Here is a 24,689-nt window from a genome sequence, read left to right as displayed (position 1 = left end):
TGATGAACCTTACTTCATAGTTTAGCTTTCTTTCACTTGAAAGTAGAAGATAGCTAATAGATAAAGCAAGGCTCATGAGAGAGATCACTGAAAACTATGCGTAAAAACACTTTCATTTGGTTATGTTTTTTTAGGGTACTTAAATGCATTCAAATGTTTGAATTCTGTGTTGGGTGTTACAAACCATATTGCTGGTGCTTAGGTACTGAAGCAGTTTTTCCCATGCCAGGCACAGCCAATAATGTTCGAATAGCTCTATTACCCAAGAGGAAAAGAATACAAAAATAACATTGTTATAAAAATTTGCCTGTAGGTAAATATACAGAAATTAGGTGATGTGACGTCAATTACCAGTAGCAGTATGGCCCACAAACCTTACAGATTAAGAAAACATGGTAAACATATTTTTAGAGACAGTGTTCATTAACCCTTCTCTTCAGGCACACTTCATTTTTATGCTGCCGTTCCCTTTAAAGTATGATACAGCTCATTTAGTTAATGTGAGACAGTTTTATTTTGTGTTTTATTGGCGAGCTAACACTACCAAATGGAATTAAACTAAAATTGAAATTCCACCTTTTTATTTTGTTGCATCTTTAGGATTTTTTCCTGAGTCTGTTTTTCATGGCTTTCCAATCACCTACATATGTCTTAAACACAAACAGTTGAAAACAATTTCCGACACTGAAAAATATTCATTCTGCCGGTAAAATGTAGATTGGTGTTGCGTCTGTCCATGCATGTAGCCAGTCACCAATTGGTAAAATTGAAAAATTCTGCAGTAAAGTGTTTTAAATAAATACACTTTTAAATAAATAAATAATTAAATAAATAAATGTAACCATTACCTTAGCACCATTTTCCCCAATTCCCCAACCCTTTCACATACAAAAGAGCAGCTTTAAGTGAAATGTGTGCACATTTTAAATTTAACTTTGGAGACAAAACTACATTGGTTGGATTGGCCAATGTCAGAGCTTCACACAAAATAATTTTATCAGTCAACACAGAATATGCTTGAATAAACACCTGACAGACATGTGAATTACAGTAGGCCTACATTAAATGTTTGTGTTCTTCCAGGCATAAAGTAAATCCTGAGTATATGGTGTATTTTGGTGTGTAAATCATTGATATGCATCTGTGTTGTAATGTTTAGAATGTAATTTTAATTTATTTTTTGATCTCTTACATTTCCTCACCTAGAATGAACAAGCTCCAGTCTGTATAAGGCCAGATAGGGGTGCGAACGCAGAAAGGGTTATACTGGCAGCAAACAAAAGTATGTGTCCCTAATTCTTCTAATTTTTAGGACGGATATTAGTTCACGTTAATGCTAAAAGCAAAGAATTATATTTCTCCCCAAGTGTTTTTGGAAGAGTACAGATATGAATATGTTGTTCGTTAGATGGTCTAACTGTGTGAAAAAAAAAGAAAAAGAAACTAAATGTTCCTGCTTCAATTTGATGTATATTGGCTAAAAAGAGCAGACCAGATGTCCCCCAAATTAGAAGAATTAGGGTATAACCATTATTTATGTCTGTACAAAACATTTATTTTTGTTTTTGTAAGTTTTCCCGTACTGTGCTTGAGTCCATGTAAAGTTTCAAGGTTTATGGTTTAGGTACCCATGTGTGAGCCTGTTAGTATACAGGAGAGTAGAAAATCATCTGAGAGTCATGTGACAGAAATTAAGCCAATCAGAGGTCACTAATGCTATAGGTATGTTGCCTCGGTTGTTGCCTTCTGATCGAGCTTTGGAGTTGGCTTTTTAAGCACTTGAAATGTATGTCTTAACTTTAACTTGCTTAATAATGTTGAGCCCTAGGTTGGCATTTATCAAATACCTTAAGACTTAAGTCAAAAATTCAAACAAAACCTACAAATAAGATACTTTTCTTTCAGAATGTCAATAGCAGTTCACCTCTGATCAGTGATGCAAATGGTATCAAATTTGTCCATTCCTGCAGCTTTTTACAGAGTTTGTCTGTATTTGACCAATCACATGGGCCTGTACAAAAATGGGTTGGAATCCAACCTCTCAGTGCAGGTTCTCTGTTGGTCGGCCTGTACATGTATTGCAGTGGTTTGGTAGAGTAAGATATAGTAGACTAAATCCAACCCACTGGCATGAACGGTAGGCCTAAGCCTTGTCCTGCAATTTAAGGCATCGGGTTTTCACTTAACGTCATGGCGTTATTAGAAGAATAGTTCGCCAGCCGTTCTATAACGTAGGTTGTACAGCAACATTGATTCAATATGGCTGCCTTAATTATAGGTCATGAGATCCCTCTATATCATCAGCTTTATTATGCAATAATATCATCAGTCATTGCCTAATATCATCAGTCATTGCCTCATTTATGTGTATGTTTCAACACACTTAAATTTAATTTTTGTTCGAAAAACTGGTGTTTTTGTTACTTTTCACAAGATTCTGAGTACATGTATGCTTAATTTTTTTTTATGAAATAAATTAAAATGTTGGAGTCAATGTGTCTTGTAACACTGAAGTTTTATTTATTTATTTCATTGTTGCTTAACACCATGTTCAAGAATTTTTCACTTTTGAGATACATGTAGGTCAGATGTATGGTTGAAGGAAACTGGAGTGGTTGGTGTAAGCCATTAGCTTTGGCAAGTTACTCGCAAACTTTATCACGTGATATACCCACCATATTGGTTGATGACAAGCAGTGTCCATCGATCATTAAACTGGCTTGGTTAAACTGAATGGCTACAGTAACATACAACCAGTGACGATGATGGCGGATGACTATTGTACACAAGCGCAGCCTTTATTAGTCTCGCATGCGACCAGACTTGTTGATGTCATACGATATACGGGTAATTCTTACATGTAATAATACAAGTACATCACAGCTACCAAGTGCTTCACACTGCTTACTCTTATCAAGACTCTATGCTAGCAACAAAAGCAGGGTATGAATTCACAAATTCTCTGTCCAATGCCGGTTTTGAACCACCACCTTGAAGTGCAAATTAAGAACCTCTAACCAGTAGACCACAGCTGATTCCTCTGCTGAAGCTTTAAGCTGGTACCAGTTAAGTAGAACTAGGCCAACTGGTAATTAAACAGGGGCCCAAACTACAGTACATACAGCACATGTAGGCCTATGTCTATAGTTAGGCTAAAAAGTTTCCGCCCATTCCAAGCGAACTTCATTCAATCAAACTAGCGATGTCCGACATCATCTTATGATTCATTTACTTTATTTATTTGATTGGTTTTACACCCTACTCAAGAATATTCCACTTATATGACGGCAGCCAGCATTATGGTGGGTGAAAACCGGGCAGAGCCCAGGGGAAACCCACAACCATCCGCAGGTTGCTGGCAGACCTTCCCACGTTCGGCCGGAGAGGAAGCCAGCATGAGCTGGGCTTGAACTCATAGCGACCACATTGGAGAGAGACTGCTGGGTCATCAGGCTGCGCTAGCGCGCTGACCAACTGAGCCATGGAGGGCCCTCATCTAATGATAACGAGGCTTAGAGGGTAGAATGAACCTTGCTGACTGGAAGATGAGAGCACTGGGCGATTTATTACCTTATACCACACATATAGCAAAGATATCACTGGCTGTGACTAGATTTCTCTTCGCTGTGACCAAGCGGGCAACTCCTTTAACTATCATGAAAGTACTCCGACCTGAGAGCTGTATGTTGGCCAGAGTTTCGTTTTTTGCTTTTCCTTTTATTTTGTACCGGTATGTCAAACTCGGTCTATGTGTGCTCATAAAACCACATTAGGAGTGAAACCCTGTGGTGTCAACTTACAACACAAAATCACGTGTGCACGTTTACTTGGATTTGTACGTGTTTTAGTAATAGAATTTTCTACAGTTTTGGGTAAGCCCCCAGGTTTATTCAGTTATAGCCCGAGACCTCGCTCTAAGAGTGGCCTGTATATACTGATACGCGGGGACCGCTAGCCACCCTTAGCGAACTACGCCTAACCTCATATTAAAAGATCACAGCCGAGATCCTTGGCTGATACAGTTAGTTCGGGGATACCCAGTACCAAAAGCTAGTTCGGGGATTTCCCCGGCAGAGGTCGCCTATCTGTCATATCTGTTATTATTTTGCTGGGTTTTCAGTCGCCGATTTTCTGTCAGTGCATTTCGAGTGACAATCTGGTATAGAACAGCTGTCCGTAAGTAATGGCACTGTATGTTGTCATCATATATCCCCGCTGCGAAAGCATCGCGATCGAAGAATCTAAATTGTTACAATGTTTTGTGGATATTTCGAAGTTTACAGCCAAGCGTGTGACATAACAACAACAACAACAACACAACCGACTATAGTACGTTAAACGATGCTGTAAGCTACGCTACAGTGATGGCTTCTTGGATGGGACCACTTGAGCGACATTCTGACTCCCTTTTTTAAAAAGAAAACTTTGAATTCAGCTTTCCATCCAGCTGTCCAAAACTAATCCCATGTTATGGCATGGCAGCTGTCCAAAACTTATCCCATGTTATGGCATGGCAGCTGTCCAAAACTTATCCCATGTTATGGCATGGCAGCTGTCCAAAACTTATCCCATGTTATGGCATGGCAGCTGTCCAAAACTAATCCCATGTTATAGCATGGCAGCTGTCCAGAACTAATCCCATGTTATGTTATGGCAGCTGTCCAAAACTAATCCCATGTTATGTTATGGCAGCTGTCCAGAGACAAGGAACTTAGGGAGGTAAGCCTACATGTAACTAGCCGAGTCGGCATTTCAGGAGTCCCACGAGTTCACGCTGGTATGGACGAGACAGGGTGGGATTGGGTAGAAGTTGGGTTATAGATTTTGAAGCAAGTAAGAAAAAAAAAACTTTGACCGTATACTGTTTTCAACCCTTTTTCTGAACAACTCAGGTTATATTGTTTGTTAATTGCCTTCTCTTTTAATTATATTGTGCCAGGTGCATCTGCCACATAGTTTACCATTAACACTGGCCATGCGATATCATGGCAGATGACAAAGTTTGCTCTGGGCTGTTTGCATCCCTGCAAACTTTTGATAAATCAAAGCTTAAGAAGACGGAGACTAGCGTAACAACGGTGGATGGCAGACGCTTACTGGAGAAGGTAGACACACATGGACGTAGGACCTCACACCTTGTGTCACAAGGCATTCTGGGGTATGTGGGAGATGTACGAGAAGACCTCCAGGTGGCTGAGGTCCTGCCGGGCTTGATAATGGGTGGGTATTTGAAGGTCATAAATACATGTACAATGTCAAGGTATTACAATGGTTGAATACAAAACATATCAATCTATGTCATTCACAAAACATGAGGTATTAAGGGGTATTATGGGATGCAGTAATCAGAAAACAATGGCTCTGTTTCCAGACTAAGCACTAATCAACATCCAAATTGATTATGTCCACATTGTGGATATTTCTGAAAAACTATTGGTGGAATGAGACTCACATGACATCATGTGTAAAAAGAGGAGTGTAAAATTAGGGGAGAAATAGTTTATTTCCAAAATCGGTGAAACTTTGTTTCCAATCTTGTCTTTCTGTAAGCATACAGTACGCATGTAGTAGAATGGACAGGCGTGTTGGATCAGTATGACGGTCTGTGGTTGTATCTAAAAGATGTAATACTCCTATACATGACGTTTTCATGGCAAGGTGTACAAACCATACAGAACTGGTTTGGTTTATGGCAGGCATTCAACGTTTCTAAAGGTTGTGTGGTACATGTATATTAGGTGACCTAAAAGTAAAGGACAGTAATTATTTTATTTTATTTTAATAAATGTCTTAAATTATCACTTTTGGTGCTGAAACTTTCCATTTTACCAGGAGGAGTTGTGATAAAAATTGAAGACGGCTAAAATTGAAAGTAAAGCCGTGTCTCTTGCCTGTTCTTTCAGGCTCGCAGGATGTTGCGCACAATCTGGAACTACTGAGAAAATATGGCGTCACACATATTTTAAATGTCGCCACTTATGTGGACAACATCTACCCCGACCTGTTCAAATACATGGACATTCAGCTGCTGGACATCCCGGAGACCAACATCATGGTCTGTTTTGACCAGGCCTTCCAGTTCATCGAGGAAGCAAGAGCTACCGGGTGTGTTTTGGTGCACTGCAATGCAGGGGTCTCCAGATCAGCCACCATTGTTATAGCGTACCTCATGAAAACAGCTCATTACTCCCATAAAGAGGCTTTTAAGTATCTCCGTGAGCTAAGGCCAGCCGTGTGCCCAAATGCGGGCTTTATGGCGCAGCTGGAATATTTTGGGGAATTGCTGAACACCAAACAGCAGTGATCATGTATGGTGATATTAGATCGTGATGAGGATGTCATTTGTTTTTTTTTTTTAATCAAGGCTGAATATAGTCACTGTGGCTACCTTAATTCCTCAACTTTTTTGCATGTCAAAGAGCAACTTTCAGTGGGCTTTATGGACCCTTTGAACTTGTCTTTTGTGTCAAATCTGCATAGGTTGGGTTGGCCAACTTCTGGGCATCGCAGGAAGTATAAGTCTACACAGAAGAGCGTCATCACAATATCCTTAAATTAACACCTTCCAGACATGCGAAAAGGTTGAAGAATTGCAGTATTTTCAAAAGGATCAACATGGCCCATAGTTATCAACGTCAAAAATCCAAATACAGCCTCGATTGTTTGCTCTACGAAGTTTAAAATTTGTACTCCAATTCTTTACTGCAGAACCGTGTACCAATTGCTTTTTGAGTTCTTTCATGTTCTGAGTTTAAGTTTTCAAGCACTCGAAATTTAGGACTTGAGTCTTAATTTCCTTAATAAATATGAGCCATGGAATGTCCGGTTTATCTGATGGAAGAAGCTCAAGCTATGGTTCCAAGAGTCATTGGTTCAAATATCGGCACGGCTTCACCATGGGATTGTTTGAAAAAAGATTTTGTACTTGTAGGCTGTCATTTTTCTTCTGGAGAGTTCACACTGTTCAGGTACTAAACCAACATAGGCATGCTTTGACATTGCATGGGTGATATTCAGGGTTCCATTTCTTGGGGTGTTGCTGTCGGACAGTTTTTGTGATATTATTCTTGGCATACATGTGTTGCATTGATGCAACATGGAGATTAAGTCTTTATGACTGATATACATAATGCAAAGAAACTGATCCAATTTTATCAAATGGTTGTTGGCGATTTTATTGGAGGTCTCGCTGTTAATAAAATAAGAATGTGGCACAAGTGCGCTGGAGATTTCTAACTCACACTGGGTCAGGAAGAATTCTGGGCCATTATCCACTACAGAGCTTCTCGTAGGAGAGGAAATTGGTAACAGTAATAGCCTTTTATATCTCCGTCTTAAAATGCATTTATCTGTTTGTTTTTTGTATTAATGTATTTATTATGAGTGTCTTACAGATGTGTGTGAGTTTGTACTGCTGTATGTTTATCCTAAAAAAAGTAAAATAAACCTTCATAGAAGCCAGTCTTTTTTTCTTCTGAGAGAACCAGATACCTCTGTGGCAAAACTGCAGGGGTTTCGGGCCGTGTTAGATATGAACGAGCATCCTTAGACTTAAAATCTGGGGCCTTCATGGCTCAGTTGGGTAGCGCAGCATAATGACTAGAGGCACTCACCATTGCGGTCGCTGTTCAAGACCAGCTCATGCTGACTTCCTCTCCGGCCAATGTGGGAAGGTCTGACAGCAACCTGTGGATGGTCGTGGGTTTCCCCCCGGGCTCTGCCTGGTTTCCTCCCACCATGGTGCTGACTGCCGTCATATACATGAAAAATTCTTGAGTACGGCGTACAACAACAATCAAATAAATAAATAAATAAATAAAACAGACTTAATCTTGACCAATATTCACCTAGAGGTGTTGTCTATTTCTTGTGAATTCTGTTTCTCCCAAACAGTTTATTCCAAGTTCAGCAAACTTACACCAAACTTACACTTTGTCATGATTAAGAACCCAATTAATTTTCAGTACCTTTATCTATTTTTTCAAGGTCATTTGAGTTATTTTTATTAAGAGATTATCTCTTGAATTTGTGATCAAAGTTTAGTATTAAAGTATACATCACATATAAACCTAGGCATGTTGATGAACCTATCTAATTTCAATGTTCCCTAACTAATTAATTAGTTTGTTTAGTCATCCGTCTGATCATTTCTCATTAAACATGCACTCTCTTGAACAGCTAAACTTTCTTAAGGTCTAGGGGTTTTGACTGCATTGCACCCTTTCCTTTATATTCAAACACCTATATTCAAGAAAGAAATTATACAACTAGGCAACATGGAATGGATGATTGATGTCACTGGACGGATTTATTTTGAAAACAATATAACATTACATTGGGACACTGTGCAAGACTACGCTATCTGTTTAAAAAGGATACATTTCCAACTTTATCAACACCCAACAAAAAGACCTTTTCAAGTCCTTAACAATTGCATTTCCTTGCATCAACATCTTAAGACATTTTTGTTAACTTTTCCTTTTCTAAAGCTGAAGACATCATGAAAGGTTACACTTCACAAAACTGATCAACCCACATTTTCAATTGTCTCTGATCAAGTACCGGTATACAACAAATACAATAACATTTAATTACACAGCATTAACATGTCTGGGTATGTACATGAACCTTGAGAATTTTCAGTCTTGCTTTTCTAAAGCTGAAGACATTATGAAAGGTTAGACTTCACAAAAATGATCAACCCATATTTTCACTTGTCTCTGATCAAGTACCAGTATACAATAAATACAATAACATTTAATTACACAGCATTAACATGTCTGGGTATGTACATGAACCTTGAGAATTTTCAATCTTGCAGGTATGAATCAAGCCATAAATATTTCTAAACTCTATCAATTTCCCTAATGTGAATGACCTAAAATTTTGCCCCAAAAAGTGCATCTTTAGAGGAAAATTTGAAAATACATGTAGTACCTATAACCCTACTTTCCAACAAACACCTTTCCACAATCAACAGAACTCTCAGAATCGGGGGAAAACAAGCAAGATAGACATGGATGCTTGGGTCATAAACAGTAATCTTTCTGTGTCTTCTTTGTAAGGAGGCTTCCATAGAACACATACTTTCTATCTGAATTCCAGGAGTTGATCTTTGTTAATTCTTGTATGTAGTTAGCTTGTGTAAACTTGTTTTATAATGCCATACTCAAGAAATTTTCCCTTCTAAGATGGCGGTCAGTTTTATGAGTTGAGGAAACTGGGGTGTCAGAGTTAACCACTGATTTTCGATACGTTATTGGCGCACTTTCCCCACATGTGACATACAGATGTGCACAGGTATTATAGGAAAGCTCCAAGGCGCCACAAGCACCAATGACAGCTTATTGTCACAAAGTCTCAGATGAACATCGCTGTCATATGACTGAAAAATGGTTAATTACGATGTTAAACCCCAAACACTCATTCACTCACTCAGATGAACAATTCCATACCTAGGGGCTGGTTTCATGAAGGTTACTTAGTGTTAAGTTACCCTTAGCTAAGCGCACTTTATATCTCTACAACATAGGTTGTCATGGTAGTTAAGGGCTTACTTAACTTACTGAGATTCATGAAACCAACCCCAGGATTGAAACTGCACATCATGTGCCTCATGGTTCAGAGTTCTGCAACTTACCGCTGAGACAAACCCGCCCTTCAACTTCTGCAGAGCTAAGACAGCCCTTCAAACAAACCAGAAAGTGTAAACCCATCCTTCATCTTCTGCACAGCTAAGACAGCACTTCCCACAAACCAGATAGTGTAAACCCATCCTTCAGCTTCTGCACAGCTAAGACAGTACTTCCCACAAACCAGAAACTGTAAACCCATCCTTCAGCTTCTGCACAGCTAAGACAGTACTTCCCACAAACCAGAAAGTGTAAACCCATCCTTCAGCTTCTGCACAGCTAAGACAGTACTTCCCACAAACCAGATAGTGTAAACCCATCCTTCAGCTTCTGCACAGCTAAGACAGCACTTCCCACAAACCAGATAGTGTAAACCCATCCTTCAGCTTCTGCACAGCTAAGACAGCACTTCCCACAAACCAGAAAGTGTAAACCCATCCTTCAGCTTCTGCACAGCTAAGACAGTACTTCCCACAAACCAGATAGTGTAAACCCATCCTTCAGCTTCTGCACAGCTAAGACAGCACTTCCCACAAACCAGAATGTGTAAAACCACCCTTAAGTTTCTGCACAGCTAAGACAGCACTTCCCACAAACCAGATAGTGTAAACCCCTCCTTTAGTTTCTGAACAGCTAAGACAGTACTTCCCACAAACCCGAAAGTGTAAACCCCTCTTAGTTTCTGAACAGCTAAGACAGCACCTCTCACAAACCAGAAAGTGTAAACCCATCCTTAAGTTTCTGAACAGCAAAGACAGTACTTCCCACAAACCAGAAGGTGTAAACCCCTCCTTAAGTTTCTGCACAGCTAAGACAGCACTTCCCACAAACCAGAAAGTGTAAACCCATCCTTAAGTTTCTGCACAGCTAAGACAGCACTTCCCACAAACCAGAAAGTGTAAACCCATCCTTAAGTTTCTGCACAGCTAAGACAGTACTTCCCACAAACCAGAAGGTGTAAACCCCTCCTTAAGTTTCTGCACAGCTAAGACAGCACTTCCCACAAACCAGAAAGTGTAAACCCATCCTTAAGTTTCTGCACAGCTACGACAGCACTTGCCACAAACCAGAAAGTGTAAACCCCTCCTTAAGTTTCTGAACAGCTAAGACAGCCCTTCCCACAAACCAGAAAGTGTAAACCCCTCCTTCAGTTTCTGCACAGCTAAGACAGCACTTCCCACAAACCAGATAGTGTAAACCCATCCTTAAGTTTCTCCACAGCCAATCCCAGTTCTTCATTGTACACAGGTTCACGGTCTGATTCCTTAGTTCCGTCAGCAAAATACGCCTGAAAACCAAAACAGCAACTAACTTTGAGTGACAGGCTGTAGAGCACAACAATTGTCGCAAGGTTTAAAAAAAAAATTCTCACTAAGAAAACTTTAAATTATTGGACAGGAGATAACAGGGACTTGGCAGTTTTAGAGATGGAAAAAATGAGATGTATTTGTACTAATCGGAACTGTTCGAACCTTTGACATTTCTTTATATTGCCACCAAGGCCTTGAGGACCATGAAACCTGAGAACCATGACAACATGGACAAATTCCTTGTCCCAGAATGGGATTGCACCCATCTCTTCTGCATTTCTCTCATACAACGTCGGCTAGCATTATGGTGGGAGGAGATGGGGCAGAGCCCCCTAGGGTCACTCACATCTTGTGTGACCTAACGATTGAAAGGCAAAGCACTTGAACAATTCCACACAGCCGCTGCTGTTGTTTTTGTCTACATTTACATATACATGTATGAAACAAAAGGGTGAAAGCATTACCACATTTGTAATGTACAAATTATTTATTTGATTAAGTGTTTTGTGCCAAGAATATTTTACCTATACAACAGCAACCAGCATTCTAATGTCAGGTGGGAGGAGCTGTGCAAAGCCTTGGGCGGAGCCTATAACCAACTTCAGTTTTACAACTTACTGCGAAAGCATCGCTTGATCCATCATGTTCTATTTCCACATCATCTGCGATCGTCTCCACTGTCAGTTCCTCCATAGGTTGTGGCTGAAATGATTATAATTTAACCTGTAAACTTCAGCCCTTTTACAGTACAACGCCTGAACCCATATGCGACAAGATTACCTCTCCCCCCCACCCCCCTCCAAAACACATGCCTTTTATATCCATTATTTGTAATTTTCTTTCAAGGAGAAAAAAACCTGTTTACTTGTTACAAGTCAAAGTGTTATTCTAGGACAAAGAGGGGCGTACATACATGTACTGGCCTGTCCACAGCTACAATGTAAGTTGCACATTTTAGATAATTTACCTATACCATTTATCAAGTACAGTACATGACCTAAAATCTAGCACTAGTATTTAATGCCCTGCTCAAGAATTCTCACTCTCACTTTCACTATGACAGTCAGCATTGTGACTATAAGCAGATTGCTTGCAGACCTTTTCCACACCAGAAAGGAAAAGAGCATGAGTTAGAACTGAAAGAGCTGTGCTAGCACACTAACCACTTGGTCACAATCAGCAGTAAGCACAGGGAGAATTTAATTCATGTAACAGTTACCTTCTCCTCCAGCTCAAATTCCACCCCAAAAATAGGACAGGCGCTGTAGACGCGGTGCAGGCTCTGGATCTCCTTGGCTGTCTCCTGGAGCTTCTCCACAGGATCAACACGGAAACCAAGCACATAACCTCCACTCTGAAACAACATGTATAGTGGTGGATGTGAAACAATAGGTATAGTGGTGGATGTGAAACAACACGTATAGTGGTGGATGTGAAACAACAGGTATAGTGGTGGGTGTGAAACAGCACGTACGGTGGTGGATGTGAAACAACAGGTATAGTGGTGGATGTGAAACAACACGTACAGTGGTGGATGTGAAACAACACGTGTAGTGGTGAATGTGAAACAGCACGTATGGTGGTGGATGTGAAACAAAACGTATAGTGGTGGATGTGAAACAACACGTATAGTGGTGGATGTGACACAACAGGTATAGTGGTGGATGTGAAACAACAGGTATAGTGGTGGATGTGAAACAACACATATAGTGGTGAATGTGAAACAACAGGTATAGTGGTGGATGTGAAACAACATGTATAGTGGTGATTGTGAAACAACAGGTATGGTGGTGGATGTAACACAACAGGTACAGTGGTGGATGTGAAACAACACGTATAGTGGTGGATGTGAAACAACACGTATAGTGGTGGATGTGAAACAACACGTACAGTGGTGGATGTGAAACAACACGTGTAGTGGTGAATGTGAAACAGCACGTATGGTGGTGGATGTGAAACAACACGTATAGTGGTGGATGTGAAACAACACGTATAGTGGTGGATGTGACACAACAGGTATAGTGGTGGATGTGAAACAACAGGTATAGTGGTGGATGTGAAACAACACATATAGTGGTGAATGTGAAATAACAGGTATAGTGGTGGATGTGAAACAACATGTATAGTGGTGATTGTGAAACAACAGGTATGGTGGTGGATGTAACACAACAGGTACAGTGGTGGATGTGAAACAACAGGTATAGTGGTGGATGTGAAACAACACGTATAGTGGTGGATGTGAAACAACACGTACAATGGTGGATGTGAAACAACACGTATAGTGGTGAATGTGAAACAACAGGTATGGTGGTGGATGTGAAACAACGCGTACAGTGGTGGATGTGAAACAACACGTACAGTGGTGGATGTAAAACAACGCGTATGGTGGTGGATGTGAAACAATGCGTACAGTGGTGGATGTGAAACAACGCGCACAGTGGTGCATGTGAAACAACGCATATAGTGGTGCATGTGAAACAACACGTATAGTGGTGGATGTGAAACAACATGTATGGTGGTGGATGCGAAACAACGCGTACAGTGGTGGATGTGAAACAACATTTACAGTGGTGGATGTGAAACAACACGTATAGAGGTGGATGTGAAACAACATAAACATGTAACCGCCATTTAGAAACAACACACGATGAACAACACACAGTGAACATTTGTTAACTTATTAAACAAATCACTGAAGTTTTTGCTTTTCAGGACCTCTTTAACTTTAACTTTCCTCTCTGCCAAAAGACTCAACTCTCTTATTCTTAAAATCATGCAAACCAGTTGCATATATTTGCAATTTATTGTATGGTCATGTTCTGTCTGCTTAAATGTAGGATGCTAACATCATGGCAGCAGCAGATATGTATGTAAATGATATTCTCCTGTTGTAGAAGTAGTATGTAAGGTTCTGATGCTACCAGCCTTCACCCCTATTCCCTCTGGTTTGAATAAGTCCAATACTGTATTTCTACACATGATTTCCTCACAAGCATGGTGTATTAAACTGTGCACAACAAATCACCTGTTTGTTTTATATAGATTAAAAGGGAAACAGAAGAACACTGACTGGCTGACAGTGCAAATAAGGTTTCCTGGGTTAAATTTTGCAGCCTTGGTCACGTTCAAATAAATGTACCATACCTAAAATTCAGCTTAGGCACGGGATAGCCTGGGCTTGCCTTTCTCTCACATCAGCAAGTCACAATTGATTCTGAATCCCTTTAAAGGGGGTGCAGACGTGGTACATGCCTTCTTAGGTTTGTAATTAACTAGACTGGCCTTAGCGGCGATGAATAGGGCAAAGGGGCAGTGACTGATTGCTTATCGTTTAATGCCAAACTCATGAAATTTCCACTTATTATGTGATTGGTGTTTTAAGCCAAGGTACTAATTTTCACTTATTGCGAGGGTAGTCAGTTTTACGGGTGGAGGGAGATGTGGTAAGACTGCCCAGGCTAACAGGGGTTAAGAGGGCCCAGGGTAAGAGGGGCAGTGTCAAACAAGGCTTTACTCAATCACCCATAAATGCTCATCACTATTTTCATCAAAAAGGGAGCAAGCAATAATCCATCAGAGGGCCAGAAATACGACCACATATGTAACCTTACCTGCTGTGAGCTTTCAATCACCAAGGCCAGTCCAAACTTGGAGTCTCGTACTTTGACAGTTTTCTGAAAATCACAAACAACAAACTAGCTTCCACTTCAAAATCGTACTAACTGAAAAATAATAAGAGATATTGTTTTAACTTGTTTAAAAGAATATTTCAGTTTTCTCGATTCTTTTTTAATTATTATTTTATATGTTCTTAATCAAATGTTCTTGTACTGCCTCGGCATATTACCCTGAGGGTAGCTATATTGCCCTGTGGTTGCCAAATTGGCTCCAGGTCGAAGGTCAGTATGACTCTGAACTTGGCCAATACAGCTTTAAACCCGGCCAAAAGATACAACTTTCAGCATGGCCCATACGACTTTTGGCCAATACAGCCTTTTTTCAGAGGTCTGTATTTCCAGGATGCATTGACTATATTCCTATTTCTTCTAAAATTTGGGACACCTGGTCTACTCATTTTAGCCAATATACATGTAATTCTAGCAGGAATATTGAGTTTCATTTTTCTCACATGGTCAGACTATCTAATGAACAACGTACTCATATCTTTTCTTTTCCAAAAGGCTGATAAAGAAATGCAATATTCTAATTTCAACACTACTAATATCCGTCCCAAATTTTAGAAGAATTAGGGTGATATACAATGTCAATTAATAAACATGTATATATACAAGTTGTGTACTGTATGACAATGTACATAAAACCCTGATGAAATCAATAAGTAAATTTGTCTTACCATCTGTAGATAAGGTATACTGACGTTGAAGGACTCGTTAATGTTTGCATGCCACACCAGACGGACATTTGTGATGAAAAATGTGCCCAGATTACCCTGTAAAAGATTGATTAAAATACAAATTTAAGTGTTTTTATGTATAATTCATTACATGGCGAAAACATTGGGCTGTTTTAGCATTAAATAAGGTACAAGTTTTAGCACTAAAGATGTTAGGGACCTCTGTGGCCAAGGGGGTTAGCATGCCATCATGGCGCATGATCCAGGAGCCTCCCACCATTGCAGTCGCTGTGAGTTCAAGTCCATGCTCATGCTGGCTTCCCCTCTCCGGCCGTATGTGGGAAGGTCTGCCGGCAACCTGTGGATGGTTGTGGGCTTCCCCCAGGCTCCGCTCGGTTTCCTCACACCATAATGTTGGCTACTATCATGTAAATGAAATATTCTTGAGTATGGTGTAAAATACCAATCAAAAAAATAAAATAAATACAGCAGACACTACAGAGATTCCTGGCCTCACAGCAGAACACTAACCTGGTCACTAGAGAGATTCCTGACCTCACTTACAGCAGGACACTAACCTGGTCACTATAGAGATACTTGACCTCACTTACAGCAGGACACTAAGCCGGTCACATACAGCAGAATGCCAACCTGGTCAATAGAGAGATTCCTGGCCTTACTTATAGCAGAATGCCAACCTGGTCACTAGAGAGGTTCCTGGCCTCACTTACAGCAGAACGCTAACCTGGTCAATAGAGAGGTTCCTGACCTCACTTACAGCAGGACACTAACCCGGTCACTAGAGAGGTTCCTGACCTCCCTTACAGCAGGACACTATCCTGGTAACTAGAGAGGTCCCTGGCCTCACTTACAGCAGAACACTAAGCTGGTCACTAGAGAGGTTCCTGACCTCCCTTACAGCAGGACACTATCCTGGTAACTAGAGAGGTCCCTGACCTCACTTACAGCAGAACACTAACCTTATCACTAGAGAGGTTCCTGGCCTTACTTATAGCAGAACGCTAACCTGATCACTAGAGAGGTCACTGACCTCAATTACAGCAGGACACTAACCCGGTCACTAGAGAGATTCCTGACCTCACTACAGCAGAACACTAACCTGGTCCCTACAGGGGTTCCTGGCCTTACTTATAGCAGAACACTAACCATTGTCAATAGAAAGGACCCTGACCTCACTTACTGCAGAACACTAACCTGGTCAATAGAGAGGTTCCTGACCTCACGTACAACAAGACAACCAACCTGGTCACAGGAGAGGTTCCTGATCTCACTTACAACAGGATACTAAAATGGCTGCTAGAGAGGTTCCGGATCTTACAGCAGAACACCAACCTGGTCATTAGAGATGTCCCTGACCTCACTTACAGCAGAACACTAACCTGGTCACTACAGGGGTTCCTGGCCTCACTTACAGAAGAAGACTAACCTGGTCACTAGAGAGGTTCCAGACTCCATTCACAGTGTTCCAGACCTTGCTTACAGAAGAAGACTAACCTGGTCACTCGAGAGGTTCCAGACTCCATTCACAGTGTTCCAGACCTTGCTTACAGAAGAAGACTAACCTGGTCACTAGAGAGGTTCCAGACTCCATTCACAGTGTTCCAGACCTTGCTTACAGAAGAAGACTAACCTGGTCACTAGAGAGGTTCCAGACTCCATTCACAGTGTTCCAGACCTTGCTTACAGAAGAAGACTAACCTGGTCACTAGAGAGGTTCCAGACTCCATTCACAGTGTTCCAGACCTTGCTTACAGAAGAAGACTAACCTGGTCACTCAAGAGGTTCCAGACTCCATTCACAGTGTTCCAGACCTTGCTTACAGAAGAAGACTAACCTGGTCACTAGAGAGGTTCCAGACTCCATTCACAGTGTTCCAGACCTTGCTTACAGAAGAAGACTAACCTGGTCACTAGAGAGGTTCCAGACTCCATTCACAGTGTTCCAGACCTTGCTTACAGAAGAAGACTAACCTGGTCACTAGAGAGGTTCCAGACTCCATTCACAGTGTTCCAGACCTTGCTTACAGAAGAAGACTAACCTGGTCACTCGAGAGGTTCCAGACCCCATTTACAGTGTTGTAGACTTGCTCCTGAGGTAACAAACGCAGCTGCTTGTTGTAGATCAACGCTCCACGCAGTTTTAGGTCACGGTACAATTTCGACGTCTCGTAAGCCCTGAAACAAAGCAAAAATTGTGAATGGGGAAACAGCAAAATGTCCATCCATTTGGCTTCCAGTTCCTTTATACTACCTGATTCCATCCCTTCCTCAACTCAGGGATAATGTATTTCATGTGAAGTTCAGGACTTTTCAAGTGACACATTTTGCTTAATTTCTTATCAGTAAAACTGAAGTGCTGGCATCAAAAGTATAATTTTAGAGCCTTTATGTGCACCTGAAAGCCCATCTTTACGAGCCAAATTTTTCTCTCAGGGGTTCAAGTCTTTGTATGCAACGAACCATACCCTTACTGACCTCAAATTTCGCCCACAAAACTGCATTTTCAGAGGCAAATAAATGTCACAAAATATTATTTTGGTACAGAAACTTGCATTTTTCCAGTAGGATCTTTCGCCTTTGTAAAATCCATAGAACTCTCAGAATCAGGAAAAATGAAGAAGTTAGTCCTGGGCGAAATTTATGGTCAAATCGATATTTATCTTGTGGGTGTAATTAACTGGAGTGTGGGCCCTGTTAAAGTGGGTAGACCACATTTAAACAAAGTATTTGTTATCAGAATGGCCATTTCATGCAGACTTCAAATATGATTTTCACATTATTTCCACTTTACAAAAAAAAATACAAAAAACACTGAGGTTCAAGAGTGGACTTTTGGGGCCATATTAACAAAGTCAGAAGTACAGTGAAGCCACAGGTTCATTTTTCCTGTCACTGAATTCACATGGGTGAATCTAGCTTTCCCCGCCTTGATAGCTTCTTGGTATTTTTTGATAGATAATTGCTAAGTTGCAGTGCTGGGCTCAGTTTTAAGGGCTAGGGTGTGGTAAATAAGGAAGTGCTCCTGTCATCACGGCTGCAACACCCGCCGCCTACATGTAGCGTCTTTTTTTTGATATTTCTTCTTCCAGAAATTATTTCACACTCGCCTCATGGGCAAGTGAGACAGGCATTTATGCTTGCCCGCTAGGGAATTCAGTCGTCTTTGATGACCAGAAAACCATTAAAATTGGGCCATGCTATGTTTTTTTTCCCATCCATAAATCTAACTGCTGTCTTAAACAGTAATGTGTAAAATATTCTTAAACAGAGCCTAAACCAAACAGAGGAATCAAATCCTACATGATTTTATCCTTTTTTTTTTCTCCTTTATTTGAAAAACACTGGAAATTCCTTTTTATTGCTGTATGAAGACAACACATACCTGTGTACAGCTATGACAGTGGTGAACAGTCGAGGAGTACCCGGTATCTGAAATTAACCGCAACAGTTTCGGTACCTCAAGGTTCAAAACCATCAGATTTGGCGTTGATAATCCAAAAGCACAGGCTGGTCTTATTTCAATCTCAGATGTGAAAGCAGTTCTTTTAAGTGTTGACATGAAAACCATTAATATCACAACAAGGGGCACAACTCTGTACATTTCAAGGCCATATGATTCATTTTCAACAGGCCTCTGCTCTGGTAACAGACACACAAAGTCTTTTATGACCTGATAATAAGTCATAAAATGACCTGTCATAACAGAGGCATATAAAACGTACGAATATGAAAGTGTACATGTACTAGTCAGTAAAGAATGCCATTTGACAAATCAGTGAGTGAGTGCTTAGGGTTTAACGTCGTACTAATGACAAAGGAGTCTTTAGAGTGCATGTAATGTGCCTCCTTGTTGCAGGACGGACTTCCACCACTCTTTTATCCAGTGCTGCTTCATTGACACAACTAAAAGTTCAGGAAAGTCCACCCAAGCCATTATACTGATACTTGTCAAACAGTGGTTGCACTATCCCCTTAATGCTGAACACTGAGCAAGAAAGCTACAACTTTCTCTTCAAGGCATGACCTGACCCAGGATTGACCCTGGAACTACCACCCCCCGAAGCCGACACTCTACCACCTGAGCCAATTTTTTTTGGTCAATAATTGTAAGTACATGTACTCACCAAGTTTGTGAAGATAAATTCAAATCGTGTATTGTTACATTTGGTCAGGACATACAACGCTTCAGTGGTGCCTCGCAATTTCTGAAAGAAAACAGAAGACAAGTTCCTGAAATCATGAATTTCATAAAAAATATTAAAACCTTGAATGAACATCTATCACATGGATTTATTTATTTACTTGATTGTTGCTTTATGTCTTCCTGAACTTCACTTATACAACGCCAGCGAGCATTATGGTGGGAGCAGTTGAAGTACTTATTGTTACTCATTTATTTATTTGACAGGTGTTTTACGTCGTACTCAAGAATATTTCACTTATACAACAGCGGCCAGCATTATGGTGTGAGGAAACCGGGCAGAGCCCGGGGAAAACCCACAGCCATCTATAGGCTGCTGGCAGGCCTTCCCACGTACGGCCGAGGAGAAAGCCAGCATGAGCTGGACTTGAACTCACAGTGACCCCATTGGTGAGAGGCTCCTAGGTCATTACGCTGCGCTAGCGCGCTAACCAACTAAGCCACAAGTACTTATTGTTAACCTGACAAAATCGAGACTGACTCAGATTTTTGCTTCTGAAGTTGCTGTCTTCACTTGAATAGTGTAACACCTGCCTTCAGTAAACCGACTTGTGTATCCTGAATACAGGTGTTCACTCTTCAGTGCGCATGTACACAGTTAGTGTTACTTGTGCGACTTGTCTAATCTGAAGAGTTGTGACAGCATGATGACGACATATATATCCTGTCCATGCTATGCGGAATAATGGACCAAGGACAGGTAACATAAACATGGACAATACAGGTTTTTTTCCAAAAGGGTGTTCTCAAAAATGTGGGGAATCCATTCACAAACATGTGATGTCCAATCTAGTCTAGTTCGTGGCTCAGTTGGTTAGCCCGCTAGTGCAGCGTAATGACCCAGGAGTCTCTCACCAATGCGGTCGCTGTGAGTTCAAGTCCAGCTCATGCTGGCTTCCTCTCCGGCCGTATGTGGGAAGGTCTGCAAGCAACCTGCGGATAGCCGTGGGTTTCCCCCGGGCTCTGCCCGGTTTCCACCCACCATAATGCTGGCCACTGGTCGTATAAGTGAAATATTCTTGAGTACAGCGTAAAACACCAATCAAATAAATAAATAAAATAAATAAATCAAGTCACCTAAGGCTTCATCTTATTTACCTGATGGTGTCGGAAGGGAGATAATCTGGTACATATGTGTGAACTCTGCCAACTCCCTTCATTCCTGAAGATGGTTGGTTACATGAGTGAGTGAGTGAGTGAGTGAGTGAGTGAGTGAGTGAGTAAGTGAGTGAGCTCTTGGGGTTTAACATCGTACTTAACAATTTTTCAGTCATATGACAATGAAGGAGTCTTTAGAGTGCATGTAATGTGCGTCTTTGTTGCAGGACGAATTTCCACCGCTCATTTATCTAGTGCTGCTTCAATGATACGCCTTACCGAAGGCAAGTAAGCCGCCCTGCTTGCCCAGCTGAACACCAAGCAAGGAAGTTACAATTTCCTCTTTTAAGGTCTTAGGTGTGACTCCACCCAGGATTGATCCTGGATCTATCGCTCCCGAAGCATGGTTAAATGAAGATTTCAGTGTTATATTATAATGCACATGTAAAAGACCTCAAATTTTTGACAAGACTAAATTTTTCCATTTGGCTAATTGTAACAGTTCTATTGACGTTAGAAAGGTGATTCATAGGTTGATTTTAAGGCAGGATGATATCCTAGGGGAAAAAAAGTACATTTCCGCACCAAAAGTAATATTTTATGACTTCAACTTGCTTAAAAAAAAAATGCACTTTTTCTAGCGAATTTCTTTCAGGTCATGTACAGTAAATTATACACATGCAAGCATTTTCTTGACAGTAAAATGAATTTAGAAGTAACTGTTGTGTACACTCACAGAATTGGCTGTTTTTGTGGATATGCTGATGACACAAAGATACCCAATCGCTGCAAAACCAAAAGTAACCTGTTTAATTAAGAACAACATTTGACAAGCTACAAAAAACAATTCAGAAATTCAACTGTTATATATTGTCATATTTTTTTTTTCATTCCTAGGTATGCCAAAGTTTACCATTTTTGTCTCACCCTGGCATGAAAAGTCATTGAGCTTTTTGCACTGCAAAACCTGCCCCTTTCTCTCAAGCTTGTGTTTAGAACTTTGAAGTGATTTCTTTGATAAATCCGCATAGAATCTGTGTCACTGTGAATGCCTGGGGTCCCCCCCCCCAAAAAAAATCCACGGTGGATAGACTATGTTTAACACATACTTACACAGATTCACTCTGCTCATGTGCAGCGAGTGCCAAATCAGCCTCAGATTTGTCACAATCAGTCGGCCTGAAAAAACAAGCACATAAAATAGTACGGAATCTGATTTCAAAGTGTTCATTATTATAATTTATTTATTTATTTATTTATTTATTTGACTGGTGTTTTACGCCGTACTCAAGAATATTTCACTCATACGATGGCGGCCAGCATTATGGTGGGTGGAAACCCTCTGCCCGGGGTAACCCACAACCATCCGCAGGTTGCTGGCAGACCTTCCCATGTCCAGCCCTAGAGGGAGCCAGCACGAGATGGACTTGAAATTTAATCACAATAAGTCATTGTGAATACCTCAAAATGGCTCATACATGTAACCATGACAACTTGGGTGGTGGATCTATTCAAATATCTGGGGTTTTTTTTTGTGTGTACTTGTGTTCAAAATGGTACACAAAAAAGGCAAATCCAAAGAGTTAACAAGAGTTAGATGCTTTATTATGATACGACCCGGAGATTATCTATTATCATATACATATTCAGCAATAAATTTTTCAGCATGTCATGAAATCTTACTTTCGATGCTGAAACATACATTTTTTTTCCCATTAGGATATCATCCTACTTTCGAAACAAACCCTTAGGAACACTTTGAAAAAGACTCAGAATTAGGCAACTACACAACTCAGTCATGGTTATTTCAGGTCATTTTAAGAATGAATAATTACAAGTTTGACTTAATGCTACTTTGGCAATATTGCTGCCATATTGTGATGATGAAAGTAAGAGACTGTGTCTGGTTGTTTTTCATGCATTGCATAAAACTTATTGGTCAAATGCATGCAAGGTTGATCGGTATTTATATGCCATACTCAAGACATTTTCACAAATTTAATATTATGATGGTCAGGCTTATGGGTATAGGAAACTGGAGTACCCAGAGTAAAGCGCTGAACTTTGCTAGATGTACATGTAGGAAGTGGACAAGTCTCCTGACTCCTAATCCCTAGACTAAACCAGAGAGACAATAACTGAAAATATGTAAACAAACTGACTCCTGAAAAAAGGGACCTACACATCAATTTTTTATTGAGCTTTTGATGGTATTTCTATTTTCTTTTTGCTATTTTTCTCTTCATGTTAATTTCTTTAAAATCTCTTTTTCATTAGTCAGAATAAAAAAAAACTTTCTCTATCCACCTATGCATTCTATATTTTTTCTTGCAGGCTTGATTCCCTGAATGACTCAAAAGCTACACTTGCATCATCATTGGTCAGGGACCAATAAGCTGCAGCAAGAACAAAGCCTTAGTAAATGAGACAGCAAGGTCCATTCACAATCCTATAGATGTCCAATATATATAAATATGTATGTCATACATCACCATACCTCTGTCACCATTATTCCCTTTGGTATCTTCTATAGCATCAAGCCTATCAATCAACTTCTCTCCAGGTCTTAGTTTCATCTGACTGAAAATTTAACATATTTTTACATATTTTAACTTGTTTCTCAGTGCACACACAGAAGTACATTTTGTTAAACAAAGGAAAAATTTGGCTGCATAAAACACCAAATGGTTACACACTTACATGGGGAATGTTTTACGAATAGGGTGTCACATTACATCAAACACAACTACAACGGCAACATATTTTTACGGTGATATATGCCATTTTATGGCAGTTATATATGTTATCTGTATGCCTGTCAGTGGGTAAAATTTTTGACATCCTAGTTGCAGAGTGGGGTAACTCTTATCAAGCAACACAGCTGTGAAAGTTACAGAGAGAAACAGCCCCAAATGTGTCGGACTGATGGTAAGGAACATTTACAGCTGTTCGAATGCGCATTAAATTTTCCTTACCATAAATGAAAGTCAACCATGTGCCCTCTATAATTAACTAGTATGTTGTCAGACTCACAGAACCAAAATTGTCCATGGCATAGGTTTGGAAAATGTGATAATTTTTTATAAACTGAACAGACCTATGCGATGGGCCCTTTTGGTTTTGTGATAAACAATTTTGTCTCATTTGCCATACAATAATAAGTTAAGTTGGCAATCCAGGAGTCCTGCGAGTTAATGCCAATATGGATGAGACAGGTTGATGGCTCGAGCAAACTAACGCAGCTAAAAGGCAAGATTTTAAGGTACTTGCTAGACTGAATACACATCTCACATAGCTGGGTCTGTTGGCTATAGCAGCTACCGTCTAGCCACTATAGTTCATCAGAACGCCTACCTAGTCCGAATACCTGACACTAAGGACAATATAAATTTTGTGCTGGAGTTGTCGATGGCATGAACCATATGTTGTCCTTGGCATCAGGTATTTGCACTAAGCCCCTACTCTGTTTTGTCCAAACTTGGGTGAACTCGTGAGACACATGAAATGACAATTCGGGTTATACACACCGATAAAGAACACAGTGCTCAGAGCTGTCATTTATCATGTTACTTCAGTTCTAAACCCATCATTCCGGAAATGTATCAGGTCCCGAATGACGGTGATGCGGAATCAGACTCAATGAACCATCTTTTATTGGCTAAAACAATAATAATTAAATAAAATTAATGAAATAAGGCCTGCGTATAAAGGAAATATCATATATCTTTACAGGAAAAGAGCTACAAAAACAAACAAACAAAAAAAAACAGCGTTTTCAGGCGCAACCTTGGTGAATTGTCATTCTTTGTAGCGGTTCTCAGAAGTGCTAGACTATCTAACAGGCGACTCGACAACAACATGGGCGAAATAGCATTCGCTGTTGTTGTAGTTCAGAGATGAAACTTCTAACTTTTGGTTTGTCTCCCTAAACTGAAGACTTATCTTCAGCTCTGTGTGGCTGACAAAGACCTACAATTTGATGAGCGTAAATCGTTCTACTTACTGTGAGCTGATGTCAAATCGAACATCGCGATCCTCCCACAAAAACTCCGCCATTTCTAAACAAAACTATAT

General features: G+C 40.3%; 2 protein-coding genes across 2 annotated transcripts; one reads left to right on the top strand and one right to left on the bottom strand.

Annotated features, from left to right (window-relative positions):
• The first annotated feature begins 4,936 nt into the window (after positions 1–4,936).
• Positions 4,937–7,456, top strand: LOC135477868 (dual specificity protein phosphatase 19-like). Its single transcript, XM_064758074.1, has 2 exons — positions 4,937–5,220; positions 5,904–7,456. Exons 1-2 carry the CDS (start codon positions 4,986–4,988, stop codon positions 6,302–6,304), a joined length of 636 nt encoding a protein of 211 aa, XP_064614144.1. The 5' UTR covers positions 4,937–4,985; the 3' UTR covers positions 6,305–7,456.
• Positions 7,457–10,398: 2,942 nt separating this feature from the next.
• Positions 10,399–24,671, bottom strand: LOC135477871 (Bardet-Biedl syndrome 5 protein-like). Its single transcript, XM_064758077.1, has 12 exons — positions 24,619–24,671; positions 23,113–23,195; positions 21,729–21,794; positions 21,352–21,401; positions 19,441–19,521; positions 18,699–18,745; positions 17,356–17,491; positions 15,297–15,392; positions 14,554–14,616; positions 12,162–12,296; positions 11,561–11,644; positions 10,399–10,920 (listed from the first exon to the last, which is right to left on the bottom strand). The coding sequence occupies exons 1-12, from the start codon at positions 24,669–24,671 to the stop codon at positions 10,795–10,797; spliced, it is 1,020 nt and encodes a 339-aa protein (XP_064614147.1). The 3' UTR covers positions 10,399–10,794.
• Between the last annotated feature and the right edge of the window lie 18 nt (positions 24,672–24,689).

The sequence above is a fragment of the Liolophura sinensis genome, chromosome 11 (genome assembly GCF_032854445.1).
Source record: "Liolophura sinensis isolate JHLJ2023 chromosome 11, CUHK_Ljap_v2, whole genome shotgun sequence".
NCBI lineage: Eukaryota > Metazoa > Mollusca > Polyplacophora > Chitonida > Chitonidae > Liolophura > Liolophura sinensis.
This window is presented reverse-complemented; position numbering and strand designations above follow the sequence as displayed.

Excerpts from the sequence above, each read along its gene's own strand:
- LOC135477868 (XM_064758074.1), top strand. The coding sequence starts at position 4,986 with ATGGCAGATGACAAAGTTTGCTCTGGGCTGTTTGCATCCCTGCAAACT. Across the intron at positions 5,221-5,903 it reads CCTGCCGGGCTTGATAATGG|GCTCGCAGGATGTTGCGCAC; the intron begins GTGGGTATTTGA and ends CTGTTCTTTCAG.
- LOC135477871 (XM_064758077.1), bottom strand. The coding sequence starts at position 24,671 with ATGGCGGAGTTTTTGTGGGAGGATCGCGATGTTCGATTTGACATCAGC. Across the intron at positions 15,393-17,355 it reads GGAACCTCTCGAGTGACCAG|GGTAATCTGGGCACATTTTT; the intron begins GTTAGTCTTCTT and ends AATCTTTTACAG. Across the intron at positions 12,297-14,553 it reads TGATTGAAAGCTCACAGCAG|AGTGGAGGTTATGTGCTTGG; the intron begins GTAAGGTTACAT and ends ATGTTGTTTCAG.